This window comes from Somniosus microcephalus, chromosome 5, assembly GCF_052327205.1.
Source record: "Somniosus microcephalus isolate GS21.2 chromosome 5, FLI_Smic_1.0, whole genome shotgun sequence".
Taxonomy (NCBI): Eukaryota; Metazoa; Chordata; class Chondrichthyes; order Squaliformes; family Somniosidae; genus Somniosus; species Somniosus microcephalus.
The window spans coordinates 109034726-109051189 of NC_140991.1; the positions used below are offsets into that span (position 1 = coordinate 109034726).

General features: G+C 41.6%; 1 protein-coding gene across 3 annotated transcripts in view; it reads right to left on the reverse strand.

Annotated features, from left to right (window-relative positions):
• Positions 1–16464, reverse strand: part of ezh2 (enhancer of zeste 2 polycomb repressive complex 2 subunit) — a 108774-nt gene that overhangs the window by 9709 nt on the left and 82601 nt on the right. For 2 of the 3 annotated variants that reach the window (XR_015078405.1, XM_085988079.1), the window contains exons 14-16: positions 16293–16418; positions 12227–12405; positions 8439–8534 (exon numbers count right to left, since the gene is read on the reverse strand). Coding sequence is in view for 2 of the 3 variants with exons in the window: in XM_085988079.1 (XP_085844205.1) it covers positions 8439–8534; positions 12227–12405; positions 16293–16418 (401 nt within the window). In the remaining variant the exon portion in view is untranslated. The remainder of the gene's footprint in view (positions 1–8438; positions 8535–12226; positions 12406–16292; positions 16419–16464) is intronic. The other variant, XM_085988080.1, reaches the window with a different exon arrangement.

Sequence of the window (16464 nt, forward strand, 5' to 3'; positions counted from 1 at the left end):
TTAACCCCTTTTGCCCGTAGAAATATATCTAATTCCCTCTTAAATATATTTAATGAGCTGGCGTACACTGCCCTCTGTGGCAATGAGTTCCACAGGTTCACCACTCTCTGAGTGAAGAAATTCCCCCTCATCTCTGTCCTAAATGGTTTAGCCCTTATCCTTAAATTATGTCCTCTAGTTCTGTTCTCACCCGCCAAGGGAAACATTCCTTCTGCATCCAGTCTGTCTAGACCTGTCAGAATTTTATACACTTCTATGAGGTCCCCTCTCAATCTTCTAAACTCCAGTGTGTACATCCCTAAACTACATAGTCTCTCCTCATAGGTCATTCCCGCCATTCCTGGTATCAGCCTGGTGAATCGCCGCTGCACCCCCTCCATGGCAAGAACATCCTTCCTCAGATGAGGCGACCAAAACTGTACACAGTACTCGAGGTGTGGTCTCACCAGTGCCCTGTACAGCTGCAGCAAGGTATCCCTGTTCCTGTATTCTAACCCTTTTGCTATGAAGGCCAGCATACCGTTTGCCTTCTTGACCGCCTGTTGCACCTGCATGCTCGCCTTCAGTGACTGGTGTACAAGAACACCCAGGTCTCTCTGTACTTCCCCCTCTCCCAATCTATTGCCATTTAAATAATAATTTGCCCTCCCGTTCCTGCACCCAAGGTGGATAACTTCGCACTTGTCCACATTATAGTGCATCTGCCATTTATCCGCCCAATCGCCCAGTCTGTCCAAATCGCTCTGGAGCTTCCTGGTCTCTTCCTCTGAGCCCACCCCACCTCCTAGTTTAGTGTCGTCTGCAAATTTGGAAATGCTGCATCCGACTCCCTGATCCAGGTCATTAATGTAAATTGTGAACAGCTGGGGGCCCAGGACAGATCCCTGTGGTACCCCACTTGTTACTGCCTGCCATTCAGAAAATGAGCCGTTTATTCCAACTCTCTGTTTTCTATCTGACAGCCAGTTCCCTATCCACGCCAAAACTTTCCCCTTTATCCCATGAGCCTCAATTTTCCATGCTAATCTTTTATGTGGGACCTTATCGAAGGCCTTTTGGAAGTCCAGGTACACCACATCTACTGGCTCTCCCCCATCTATTCTACCAGTTACTCCCTCAAAAAATTCCAATAGATTAGTCAAGCACGATTTACCCTTTGTAAATCCATGTTGACTCTGTCCTATCCTGTCCCCATTTGCTAAGTGCTCCGCTATTTCATCCTTAATGATGGACTCCAGCATTTTGCCCACAACTGATGTAAGGCTTACAGGTCTGTAATTACCTGCTTTTTCCCTACCCCCCTTTTTGAATAGTGGGGTAACGTTAGCTACCCTCCAATCCATCGGCACTGTTCCCGAGTCTAATGAATTCTGAAAAATCATCCTTAGTGCATCCGCTATCTCTAGGGCCACCTCCTTCAGTACCCTAGGATGCATGTTATCAGGCCCTGGGGATTTGTCCACCTTCAATCCCTTTAGCTTCCTTAACACCATATCCTTAGAGATATTGATTTGCGTCAGTTCCTCCTTTGCCAATGTCCCTATTTTTCCCGATATCCCAGGGAGGTTTTTTGTGTCTTCCTTCGTAAAGACTGACCCAAAGTATGCATTTAGTTGATCTGCCATTTCCTTATTTCCCATTATATATTCCCCCGTATCTGACTGCAATGGACCAACTTTGGTTTTCACCAGTCTTTTCCTTTTGATATATTTATAAAAGCTTTTGGAGTTAGTTTTTATATTTTCCGCCAGCTTGTTTTCGTAAGCTATTTTGCCCCTCTTGATCATGCCCTTTGCCCTCCTTTGCTCTATCTTAAACTGTACTTCAGTACTTTCAAGTTTCTTGCCATTAAGATAATAACTTGCTCTACGATTTTTCCTGCCAAAGTGCATAACCTCACACTTTCCAGTATTGTATTCCATCTGCCAAATCTCTGCCCACTTACTTAGCCTGTCAAAAAACCTGCAAGGGGACATAATGTCCTCCTCACTCACTACTTTCCCTCCCATCTTAGTATCATCTGCAAACTTTGATATGTTACACTCGGTCCCCTCCTCCAAATCGTTAATATACATTGTAAAGAGTTGGGGAACCAGCACCGACCCCTGCGGAACACCACCAGTTACTGATTGCCATTGAGAATGAACCATTTATCCCAACTCTCTGCCTTCGGTTAGATAGCCAATCCTCTATCCATGCCAGAATATTACCCCCAATCCCGTGATTTTTTATCTTAAGCAATAATCTTGTGGGGCACCTTGTCAAATGCCTTTTGGAAGTCTAAATACACTACGTCCACTGGTTCCCCTTTATCCACCCTATATGTTACTTCCTCAAAGAACTCCAGCAAATTTGTCAAACATGACTTCCCCTTCATAAAACCATGCTGACTTTGTCCTATTAAATTATTATCCAAATGTCCTGTTACTGTCTCCTTAATAATGGACTCCAAAATTTTACCTACCACAGATGTTAGGCTAACCGGTCTATAGTTTCCAGCCTTCTGTCTACTGCCCTTTTTAAATAAGGGTGTTACATTAGCAGTTTTCCAGTCTGCCGGGACCTTTGCCGAGTCCAGGGAGTTTTGGAAAATTATTACCAATGCATCCACAATCCCTACCGCCACTTCCCTCAAGACCCTAGGATGTAAGCCATCAGGTCCAGGTGATTTATCCGCCTCGAGTCCCATTATTTTACCGAGTACCACTTCCTTAGTGATTTTGATCGTGTTTAGCTCCTTCCCCCCCCCCCCCCTCTAGCCCCCTGTTTGTCCAGTGTTGGGATATTCTTAGTGTCTTCTACTGTAAAGACTGATACAAAATATTCATTGTGTTTTTGCCATCTCCATATTTCCCACCATTAATTTCCCAGTCTCATCCTCTAAGGGACCAACATTTACTTTAGCCACCCTTTTTCTTTTTATATAACTATAAAAACTCTTACTATCTGTTTTTATATTTTTTGCTAATTTACTTTCATAATCTATCTTCCCTTTCTTAATCAATATTTTTGTTATTTTTTGCTGTCTTTTAAAGTTTTCCCAATCCTCTATCCTCCCACTAGATTTGGCTACCTTATATGGCCTTGTTTTTAGTCGAATACTATCCTTAATTTCTTTACTTAGCCACGGATGGCGGTCTTTTCTTTTACACCCTTTTCTTCTCAGTGGAATATATATTTTTTGGAAGTTGTAAAATAACTCCTTAAATGTACACCACTGATCATGTATCGTCTTACCCTTTAATCTATTTTCCCAATCCACTCTACTCAATTCCACTCTCATACCTTCATAGTCTCCTTTATTCAAGCTTAGCACGCTTGTTTGAGATCCAACCTTTTCACCCTCTAATTGAATATGGAATTCAACCATGTTATGGTCACTCATTCCAAGGGGATCCTTTACTAGGACATTTTTAATTAATCCTGTCTCGTTACACAGGACCAGATCTAAGGTTGCTTGCCCTCTGGTCGGTTCAGTTACATACTGCTCAAGAAACCCATCCCTAATACACTCAATGAACTCATCCTCAAGGCAGCCCTGCCCAATTTGATTTGTCCAATTAATATGATAGTTAAAATCCCCCATAATTATAGATGTTCCCTTATTACAAGCCTCAACTATTTCCTGATTGATACTCCGTCCAACATAGTTGCAACTGTTCAGAGGCCCATAGACTACGCCCACTAGTGTTTTTTTCCCCTTATTATTCCTTACCTCCACCCAAACTGTTTCATTATCCTGATCTTTTGACCCAATATCATTTCTCTGTATTACAGTGATTCCTTCCTTTATTAACATAGCCACCCCACCTCCCCTTCCTTCCTGCCTGTCCTTCCTGATCGTTAAATAACCTGGTATGTTTAATTCCCAGGCATTGTCACCCTGCAGCCATGTTTCTGTAATGGCCACAAGATCATACCCATATGTAGTTATTTGTGCCATTAACTCGTCTATTTTGTTACGAATGCTACGTGCATTCAGATAGAGAACTTTCAAAGATGTTTTGTGACACTTAGTTCCTGCTTTTGCCCTTTTTATTACTTTATCTTTTACTCCATACCTTCTGTCCCTTCCTGACACGCTCTGGTTTTTAATTTCTCCACTGCTACCTAAGTCTATGACCTTCTCTGTTGTCATTTTTATTATTTGCTCTCTAGGAACCTCCCCCCCACTAGTTAGTTTAAAGCCCTCTCTACAGCCCTAGTTATATGATCCGCCAGGACTCTAGTCCCAGCACTGGCCAAGTGAAGCCCGTCCCAACGGAACAGCTCCCTCCTGCCCCAGTACTGGTGCCAGTGTTCCAGGAAGCAAAACCCATTTTTCCCACACCATTCAATGAGATCATGGCTGATCATCCAAATTCAGTACCCTGTCCCTGCCTTCTCTCCATATCCCTTGATCCCTTTAGCCTTAAGAAATATATCCAACTCCTTCTTGAATATATTTAATGAACTGGCCTCCACCGCCCTTTGTGGCAGAGAATTCCACAGGTTCACCACTCTCTGGGTGAAGAAATTCCTCCTCATTTCAGTCCTAAATGGCTTACCCCTTATCCTTAGACTATGACCCCTGGTTCTGGACTCCCCGGCCATCAGAAACATCCTTCCTGCATCTAGTCTGTCCAGGCCTAAGAGAATTTTATAGGTTTCGATGAGATCCCCTCTCAATCTTCTAAACTCCAGTGAGTATAAGCCCAATCGACACAATCTCTCCTCATACGTCATTCCTGCCATCCCAGGTATCAGCCTGGTGAATCTTCGCTGCACTCCTTCCATGGCAAGAACGTCCTTCCTCAGGTAAGGCGACCAAAACTGCACACAATACTCAAGGTGCGGTCTCACCAAGGCCCTGTACAACTGCAGCAAGACATCCTTGTTCCTGTACTCGAACCCTCTTGCTACGAAGGCCAACATACCATTTGCCTTCTTAACCGCCTGCTGCACCTGCATGCTTACCTTCAGCGACTGGTGCACCAGAACACCCAGGTCTCTTTGCACTTCCCCTTCTTCCAATCTATTGCCATTCAAATAATAATCAGCCTTCCTGTTTTTGCCACCAAAGTTGATAACCTCACATTTATCCACATTATAGTGCATTTGCCATGCTTCTGCCCAAATTGTACTGGAGTTTCACGACATCCTCCTCACAGCATACCCTCCCACCCAGCTTTGTGTTGTCTGCAAATTTGGAGATATTACATCCAATTCCCTCGTCCAGATCATTAATATATAGTGTGAACAGCTGGGGTCCTAGGACCGATCCTTGCGGTACCCCACTAGTCACTGCCTGCCACTCGGAAAATGACCCGTTTATTCCAACTCTTTGCATTCTGTCCGGCAACCAGTTCTCTATCCAAGTCAATACCTTGCCCCCAATCCCATGTGCCTTAATTTTGCACGCTAATCTCTTATGTGGGACCTTATCGAAAGCCTTCTGAAAGTCCAAATACACCACATCCACTGGTTCTCCCTTATCTATTTTACCAGTTACATCCTCAAAAAATTCCAGTAGATTAGTCAAGCAAGATTTACCTTTTGTAAATCCATGTTGACTTCGTCCGATCCTGTCACTGCTTTCCAAGTGCTCTGCTATTACATCTTTTATAATGGACTCTAGCATTTTCCCCACTACCGATGTCAGGCATACCGGTCTATAATTCCCCGCTTTTTCTCTACCAGCTTTTTTGAATAGTGGGGTAACATTAGCTACCCTCCAATCCATGGGTACTGTTCCAGAGTCTATCGAGTTCTGGAAGATGACCAGCAATGCATCTACTATTTCTAGGGCCACTTCCTTAAGTACCCTAGGATGTAGATTATCAGGCCCTGGGGATTTATCGGCCTTCAGTCCCATCAATTTTCCTAACACCATTTCCCTACAAATACTGATTTCGTTCAGTTCCACCCTTTCATCAGACCCTATGTTCCCCGGCATCTCTGGGAGGTTATTTGTGTCCTCCTTTGTGAAGACAGAACCAAAATATATATTTAGTTGGTCTGCCATTTCTTTGGTCCCCATTATAAATTCCCCTGATTCTGACTGCAAGGGACCTACGCTTGACTTCACCAATCTTTTTCTCTTCACATATCTATAAAAGCTTTTAGTCAGTTTTTATGTTCCCTGAAAGCTTACTCTCATATTCTATTTTCCCTTTCTTAATTAATCCCTTTGTCCTCCTTTGTTGAATCCTAAACTGCTCCCAATCCTCAGGATTATTGCTTTTTCTGGCCAATTTATATGTCCTCTCCTTGGATCTTATGCTATCTCTAATTTCCCTTGTTAGCCATGGTAGAGTCACCTTTTTTGTTTTATTTTTATGCCAAACTGGGATGAACAAATTCTGTAGCTCATCCATTCGGTCTTTGAATGTTTGCCATTGCCTATCCACCATCAACCCTTTGAGTGCCATTCCCCAATCAATCCTACCCAATTTGCTCCTCAGACCATCGTAGTTTCCTTTATTTAAATTGAGGACCCTTGTCTCTGAGTCAACTACTTCATTCTCCATCTTAATGAAGAATTCGATCATATTATGATCGCTCCGACCCAAGGGGCCTCGTACAACAAGATTGCTAATTAATCCTTTCTCGTTACATAATACCCAGTCTAAGATGGCCTGATCTCTGGTTGGTTCCTCGACATATTGGTCCAGGAAACCATCCCGTAAACACTCCAGGAATTCCTCCTCCACAGTATTGTTACTAATTTGGTTGGCCCAATCTATATGTAGATTAAAGTCATCCATGATGACTGCTGTGCCCTTATTGCACGCTTCTTTAATTTCCCTTTTAATGCCATCCTCAACCTCCGCCTTACTGTTTGGAGGTCTATATACCACTCCCACTAACGTTTTTTTCCCCTTAGTATTTCTCAATCCTACCCATAGATTCCACATCATCAGAGCTAATATCCTTCATTACAATTGTGTTAATCCCTTCTTTAACCAGTAATGCTACCCCACCTCACTTTCCTTTTTGCCTATCTTTCCTGAATATCGAATACCCCTGGATGTCGAGTTCCCAGTCTTAGCCATCCTTGAGCCACGTTTCCGTAATCCCAACCAAATCGTATTTGTTTACCTCTATTTGCGCAGCCAATTCATCCACCTTATTACAAATGCTCCTCGCATTAAGACACAAAGCCTTCAGACTTGTTTTTTTAACGCTCTTAGACCTATTAGAATTATTATTTACTGTGGCCACGTTTGATTTAAACCGTTGATTTCTCTGACTGCCACTTTTGTTTTTCTCCTTCCTATCTTTTGCTTTTATTCTTGTTTCCCTTTCCTCTGTCTCCCTGCTCAGGTTCCCAACCCCCTGCCATTTTAGTTTAAACCCTCCCCCACAGCACTAGCAAACACTCCCCCTAGGACATCGGTTCCAGCCCTGCCCAGGTGCAAACCGTCCGGTTTGAACTGGCCCCACCTCCCCCAGAACCGGTTCCAATGTCCCAGGAACTTGAATCCCTCCCCCTGGCACCATTCCTCTAGCCTCTACTGCCTTCTGTATAGAGAATTCCACAGGTTCACCACTCTCTGGGTGAAGAAATTCCTCATCTCTGTTCTAAATGGCTTACCCCTTATCCTTAGACTGTGACCCCTGGTTCTGGACTCCCTGACCATCGGGAACATCCTTCCTGCATCTAGTCTGTCTAGTCCTGTTAGAATTTTATAAGTTTCAATGAGATCCCCTCTCATTCTTCTAAACTCCAGCAAGTATAAGCCCAATCGACCCAATCTCTCCTCATACGTCATTCCTGCCATCCCAGGTATCAGCCTGGTAAATTTTCACTGCACTCCCTTCATGGCAAGAACATCCTTCCTCAGATAAGGCGACCAAAACTGCACACAATACTTGCGATGTGGTCTCACCAAGGCCCTGTACAACTGCAGCAAGACATCCTTGTTCCTGTACTCGAACCCTCTCGCTACAAAGGCCAACATACCATTTGCCTTCTTAACCGCCTGCTGCACCTGCATGCTTACCTTCAGCGATTGGTACACAAGGACACCCAGGTCTCGTTGCACTTCCCCTTCTCCCAATCTATTGCCATTCAGATAATAATCTGCCTTCCTGTTTTTGCCACCAAAGTGGATAACCTCGCATTTATCCCCATTATATTGCATCTGCCATGCTTCTGCCCAATCTGTCCAAATCATACTGGAGTTTCTCGGCATCCTCGTCAGAGCACACACGCTCACCCAGCTTTGTCTCATCTGCAAACTTGGAGATACTACATCTAGTTCCCTCATCTAGATCATTAATATATATTGTGAATAGCTGTTTTAAAACTGGCTGGAAATACTCCTTCACTTGACATTGCCACGTCATACATCACTTGATCAACCGTGTATGCTGCCTAAACAGGCAAACAACCCCACCCCCCAAAAAAAATTCGAATAGTTAACCCTCAAAGTGTAAGTGATTTTTCAACTAACCTCTCCACAATATTCAGAGATGAATTCATTTTTCTGCACTGGCTCTTTGATGAAGATGCCCCATCCAGCCACGTCAGATGGTGCTAGCAGTAAGTGCTGTTATATAGGAGAGGAGAATATGAACAGTCAAAAAAATATATCATTTTCACTTTGATGACCACAAAAAACAGGTCTCAATTACATTTTACACTTTAAACTATTAAGACTGGAAATCTGGTGATAATAACAAGCCTGAAGATAAACAAATAGGAATTGAGAATAAAGGTCAGACCAAGATAAGGAATAAAGCCAAGAGTCAGGGAACAGATACAGTTATAGAATACAAGTATAAAATGACTTGTAAAGTGAGTGGAACGATTAATTAAATCAGATTAAATTGCCTGTACAGCAATGTGCACAGTACCCAAAACAAAACGGGGGATTGGGATAAAGGATAAGAAGGGATCGATCACACTAATTAGGGAATTCTACAGATCACCTAATATTGGAAGGGAAGTGGAGGAAGAAATATGCAAGAAAATGAAATGAGTAAAAGACATAGAATAATCATCATGGGAGATTTCAATTACCCCCCAAATAAACTGGCTAGAAGAAGTACGTACAAAGGAAAAGGGAATGGAGTTTTTACAGTGCGTTCAGGACTCCTTTCTTACCCAGTACGCAAGAAGCCCAACAAGAGAAAAGAGGAATCACTGCTAGATCTAGTAATGGGAAATGAACCAGAGCAGATAACAGAAGTACTGTATAGGGGAATATCTAGGCAATAACAATAACATAATAAGGTTTAAAATAATGATTAAAGACTTGAGTAAGACAAAGACTAAAGTAATAGATTGGAAAAAAACTAATTTTATGGGGATGAAAATGGAACGAGGGAAGACAAACTGGGAAAAAAATTGACAAAGATAGAAAAGCAGTGGAAAATATTTAAAATGATCATCAAGTGTGTTCCAGAGAAATATATTCTGTTAAAAGGCAAGAACAAATTAGCCAATAATAAAACACCATGGATGAATAAACAGATAAGGGCAAAACTGAAACTGAAGAAAAATGCATACACAAGTACATAGGCAATAAAAGGGGAAGATGACAAAAGGGAATACGAGGAAAGAATTTTTTTAAACATTAGGAAAGCAAAGAGGAACTACAAAATTAAACTATCAAGGAATATAAAAAGAAATAGTAATGTATTCTACAGAGACAAACAACAAAAGAAAAATCATGATAGGGATAAAACCACTAAGGGATGCACAAGATAAACTCACAGGTAATGACAGAAATACTGTATAGTTACTTTGCCTCAGTATTTTCCAGGGAGACCAAAAAGGTGGACACAACATTTGAAGAAGAGGAGATCAAAGAAGATAGAAAGGGGGGAGAAAATTGATAATCTAATCAAACTTAGAGAGGATAAAACCCCTGGTCTGCATGGATTGCATCCACGCATATTAAAAGAAGTTAGGGACGAGATAGCAGAGGCACTATATGTATAAAAATACACTGGCTAAGGGAATAATGTCTGGTGAGCGTTTCCAGCATATTCTGTTTTTATGCCAAGATTTCCAGTACCTGCACTTTTTGTTGATATTATCCAGTGCCAGTCAAAGTTGATACCTGGTCATTTAGATAGAACATTCTACCATAAGCTTGATGCCCAGTTCTGTACCAAGAGTGCTCCGTCAATACTAAAACAGGGATTCAAGTCTTCTCTTATAGCAATGGCCAATTACCAAACACTCTTGTCATTACACAGGCAGTCCAGAGCTACTCTAGTTTTGACCAAAGTAAAGTCTTAGGGCATTAACTGAAGCAAAGGCTGTGGAAGCCAGTGGGCCTCAAATCTTGCCCTCAGACTCAGCAGTACAAAGACCATGCTCTAGAGTGATTTTAAAGTTCCATACTGCCTAAGAGAGATTATTTGTTCCTGTATTTTATAGAAGTTTCCAGGGCAATATTGGTGTGCAAAAGATTGTGGATTACCATACTTTTTTCTCCCATGGTCATTTTCTATTATTTCAAGATGAACTCGATTGAATTCTAGAGTAGGGCATTCAATTTAGAACTTTTATAAAAGGTCTAGAAGTTACTTGAACATTAGTGGAACCATGGAAGATCTGAATGAAATTTCACTGATTTTTTTATGGTTGTTTAAATCTAACTGAACTGCTGTCCATAGGAGAAATGAATTGAGGTGAAGTAACAGAATGGGGTCTTGTATGAAATGGGGGCTATGGGGCACTGCATGGTCACTCCAAGACAGCAAAGGCTCATCCTACTTGGTTGACAGCTTATTTGTTTATATTTGAAAGTTGAATGAAGAATATGTAATTATGGGCTAAAGTTTCTAAAAATAATGCTTGCAAAAATAGTGTACATGAGGTAAACATATCCCTATTTTTTGAAGAGATAACAGAGAGTAGACAAGGGTAATGCAGTAGATGAAATGTATCTAGATTTTCAAAAAGCCTTCGATAAGATACCACATAATAGACTAATGAATAAAGTCAGAGAATGCAGAGTCAGGGGCAAGTAGCAGAATGGATAGCTAGCTGGCTTCAAGACAGAAAGTAGAGATGGGGTAGAGAGTAGCTATACACAGTGGCAGAAGGTGATGTTCCACAAGGATCAGTGCTAGGACCACTGTTGGTCACAATTTATATTAACGATTTAGACTTGGAATCAAAAACACAATTTCTAAATTTGCAGAGGATACCAATTTTTTTTTTGGGGGGGGGGGGGGAGGGGGGGAAAGAGACAGTGTCAATACTGAGGAGGACTGCAATAAATTAAGGGACGACATTAATAAGTTTGCAGAATAGGCATATAAGTAGCAAATTATTTTCAACACAGATAAATGTGAGGCATTACATTTTGGTAGAAAGAATAGGAAGGTCACTTATTACTGGGAGGGTGTGAGGCACAGTGGGGTAGAAGAACAAATATCTCAGAGTACAAATACACAAATCACAAAGTAGCAACACAGGCTAACAAGACCATAAAAAAGCAAACCAAGCACTAGGGTTTATTCCTAGAGGGATAGAATTAAAAAGTAGTGAAGTTATGCTAAACTTGTATTGATTCTTGGTTAGACCACACGGAATACTGCATATATTCTGGTTGCCATATTATAAAAAGGATATAGAGGCACTGGAGAGGGTGCAGAGAATATTTACAAGGATGATACCACAAATGTGAGGGTATACCCATCAGGAAAGGATGAACAGGCTGGGTCTCTTTTTTTCTTGAAAAAAGGCTGAGGGGTGACCTAATAGGGGTCTTTAAAATTATGAAATGTTTTGATAAGAGTAGATAGAGAGAGAGTGCTTCCACTTTTGGGGAAGAGCATAACTAGAGGCCATCAATATAAGATAGATAGTCACCAAGAAATCAAATAGGGGATTCAGAAGAAACTTCTTCACCCAGAGAGTGGTGAGAACGTGGAACTCACTACCACAGGGAGTAGTTGAGGCAAATAGTATAGATGCATTTAAAGGGAGGCTAGATAAGCATATGAGGGAGAAGGGAATAGAGGGTTATGCTGACAGAGTTAGATGAGGAAAGGCGGGAGGAGGCTCAAGTGGCGCATAAACGCCGGCATGGACTGGTTGGGATGAATGGCCTGTTTGTGTGCCGTATATCCTATGTAATCCAATGAATTAAAGTATCATCTGAATAAACATGCCATTGGACTTTACAGCGGCGCACAGTTGTCATACTTTTTAAAACAGAATACAGGATTTAGATTTAGCAGTAACAATGTAAAAAAAGTAGAAGCATTCAATAATCACCTTTTTGGATCCTCTTTGGATGCTGCAGTTTTTGCAGGACACATTCTTACTATCCCAGTGATCAGCAGCTCCACAGGTTTGGCACAAGTCAGGATCACACTCGCGCACAGCAAGGTAACAAGGACACTGCTTGGTGTTGCATTGAGCCTTGCAACGACAGCCAGGGAATCTGTTCTGACCTAATGGAGAAAGATTTTGCTGAATTAAGTATTTAACTGTAGCATTTAAAGCTTCTTGAAAAGACTACCTACATTTTGCGTGCTCTATCATCTAAACAGCTTCACTGTATTTTCTCTCAATGTGTCAGTTTGTCCTATCAAGATAGCCAACTCTGACTAAATACAGGATTAGTTACTCTACTTCAGCACATGAATAAAATCTGAATCTAAATCCTAAACCAACCAGGTTGTGCTATGAGTTTCCATCAAATTAGTGTAATTGCCCTCAACTCAATTTGAGGCCAAGAACCATTAAATGAAACAGAAATAGAAATATAGCAATAGTGTCACATCTTGCATATAATTACTGTGGCAGATTGTTGCAAAAAAATCTGAAACTATTAATTACATTTGATGATTTTGTAATAAAACTTGATTCACTGAACAGGAATGCTACACTACCTCAGACAAATTTTAAGTCAACATTTTACTATTTAGTAATCAGATTCAATTTTATTGTTATAAAACATTAGACAAGACTGTGCCAGTATGTACTGTTGGTAGCAATGTACTGTATCCAGTTTGTACTGCCAGTTATAAATTTCTCACAAAATTTGGTATACAATCCTCATGAAAGGTGCTACTAAGTTGCCAGACAGTAGAGTGCATTCCTGCAGACCCATTATTATTGGTGAGCTGCAGATTGAATGTTGGATGGGAAGCAAACTGAAAGCAGTGTTGCGCTGGATGTCAGACTGTAAATTAGACAGACTTTACTTCACTATTTGACGTGCCCCTCCTACTATTGTAAATTTGCTACTTGTTTAAGCAGCTATTTCATGCTATATACCATACTACATATTTTCTGGTACAGAAAATGCTCATGATCAGCTTGAAATATTGGGGGAACTTTTCAAGGTAGATATGTTTTTTTCCCAATAAAAGAGGCACTATTTTACATAAATCCCAAAGGATAGAAATGGTACACCATATAATTGACAATATATTATGTTTCTTCCAAGTTGGATCTGTGTCCAATTAAGGCGACAAAGTTGAATTCTGAAGTAAATAGAGTATGACCGTTTAATTGTTTGGTGAGGGAACTGCACGCATTGAAAATACTTTGCAAGTTTGAGGCTCCAAGCCAGAAACATAACATTAGACAACAGACTTTCTTCATTTTGCATCTGTTAACAAAATGTGACAGACAACCCCTATTCTAGATACATTTTTATTTTTATATTAAAAAAATACTAGAAAATCTCCCATGGTGTTGCTCAAGATAATTAAGAGGAAGGGCTGTTTTACATGGAAAAAAACAATACAACGTACAATGCAGTGTATTATTCTGCTGCTAAAGGTGTGCACCCATTTAATGCTACAAGGTTTAACGAGGTTAAATGGTGTCGTATTTGACACAGATGAGCTTCCGGCAATATATCTGCTCCATCACCAAGACGGCCTACTTCCACCTCTGCGGCATCACCCGACTCTGCCCCTGCCTCCGCTCATCTGGTGCTGAAACCTTCATCCATGCCTTTGTTACCTCGAGACTTGACTATTCCAATGCACTCCTGGCCGGCCTCCCATCTTCCACCCTACATAAACTTGTGCTCATCCAAAAGTCTGCTGCGCGTATCCTAACTCGTACCAAGTCCCGTTCACCCATCAACTGCATTGGCTTTCGGTGTGGCAACACCTCAATTTAAAAATTATTTTCCTGGCTTGTAAATCCCTCCATGTTTTCAACCCTCCCTATCTCTGTCAACTCTTCCAGCCCTACAAGCCGGTGATATCTCTACACTCCTCCAATTCTGGCCTCTTGCGCATCGCCGATTTTAAATTCTGGCCTCTTGCGCATCGCCGATTTTAAATTGCTCCACCATTGACGGCCATGCCTACAGTTCTGGAATTCCCTCCCTAAAACTCTCCGCCTTTCTGTCCTCCTTTAAAATGCTCCTTAAAACCTACCTCTTTGTCCAAGATTTTGGTCATCTGTCCTATTATCTCCTTAGGTGGCTCGGTGTCAAATGTTTGTTTGATTAACACCTCTGTGAAGCACCTTGCGATGTTTTACTATGTTAAAAGGTGCCATATAAATGCATTGTCGTAGTAGTAAATAAACACTGGGTTAATTACAACGGTCACTTAAAGGTTGGAGAGAACTTGATTCCAGTATGTTCTATTGCGGGAGAGTTTGTCTATACATTTCAAATGACTGCTCGTTTCCCCTCTTTTATCCCCCCCCAGAGATTTGTGTTAGTCATAGAGTTATACAGCACAGAAAGAGACCCTTCGGCCCATCGTGTGGGGCATCAGACCGGGGAGGCAGGGTGAAATTGGATAGCACCGGCCTGCTAGTCCAGGGAATGATCCCTGCACTGAACAGGTAGGCCCGAGGCACACACTACATTGGGCCTCATTGAAATTAGACGCCAGCTACACATTCCCAAGTAGCTCGTCGGTGAAGGGGATTCAAATTTTGGGCTGCTGAGTTGTTGGCAGCGGCCCTCGTGGGGGTGGGGAGAAATTGTCTTTAGGACTGCTGTGGAGCACTCCTGCTTCTCCCAGCTCCACATTCAGGCAAGTTCATTTTAAACTTACCTTTTTGGTGTGGGGTCAGGCCGCATGTAGACTTGGTTATTCTGAATACAGCAGGCCCACTGCATTCAGCGCAGCCCAATTTCGGAAAGGGGTCCAGAAGCAAGCATTAGCCCACCTATTTACAAATGACCTACCACCTGTTTCAGGTGCAAGCCCTACATGCCTATAGTTCAGACTTTACCAATATGGTGGGTGGCACACTTACGGCACGGAATGCACCCGTGTTCGCTACCCGTCATATTGGATACACCCATCCCTTTTATGCCTGTAAAATGGGCGTGGCAACAATAAATTTCTAGGCTCCGACATGTGACACAAGCAAGAAAAAGCCAGAGTATGAGAATTAAGATTTGAAAAAGCACGACAGAAAAGTGCTACTTAGATGTGACAAAAAAAGTTTAAAAACATAGGCAGCCTCTCCCAATACAGATATGGTGCAACCACAAACACTATTTATTGACTTTTTAATCACACCCTCAGATATGGCAAAAAAAAAACTGGAAAATTTCTAGCACAGGTTCCTAATTTTTGTCAGCAGGCGTTAATCAAGTAAAATGTGGGGGCACCCAAGGTAGCCCAACAAACCTATTATCTTTCCTGCAAAGCATTTGGGATTCAACACCAGTGAACTGACTGCATGCCACCTGAAGAAACTTTCCACAAAATTCTGGCTCATTTAATAGTCTGTCAGAACCATTTTCCTATGTTGCCTCTGGTCAGTGGCTGAACTACAGCTGCTAAGAGAACTCCACTTTAGCTGCAATTCCACCAATGACCATAGATGCATTAGAAACAAGCTATTGTGTTTTTTCCTTTCAAGTCCATGTGCTGAAGCTGATCTGATCAGCTGTTTAGAAATCAGATCTGCATTTGTCACAGTGATCTGATGAGGGTTCTCATGTAACAGTATCTCTGGTCTCTACAACAAATACAGATATATGAACAGCTGGTCAGATCAGTTGGCTCCTACAGTGAAGAGTTCAATACAGGTACAGTACTGCAAATGACATTTTATCAGTGTTTTAGCAATTGGTATAGCCTTAGGCTTTTTAAAAATAAAATCAACCACCTTCTTGTTACTTTCAGGGGTGATGTCCAAGCAACAATAAAAATTGCCATGCCCTGAACAGTGTGAAGAATTTGAAAAAGGCCATATATATTGATAATAATAGTTATAACATCATTTTGCCTAGACATCATGGTCATTACTAGCCATGAGGAAGGAACTCATACTGCAGGAGGGATTTGGTAAAAACCTCAAAACTGTCCTCCAAAATGATGTTATTGCTATATATTATACTTACATTCAGAGCTGCATTGACAGAACTTTTCACAGAAGTTTTGAGCCATGACACAAGGACAGGAGCTGTCACAGGGCTGACGTGGGTGGTCACAGGGCTGGTAGTTGTAAACATGATTGGATGAACCATCTAGGTAAAACAACCAAAAAGGCAGTCAGCAAACTGACATAAAAGA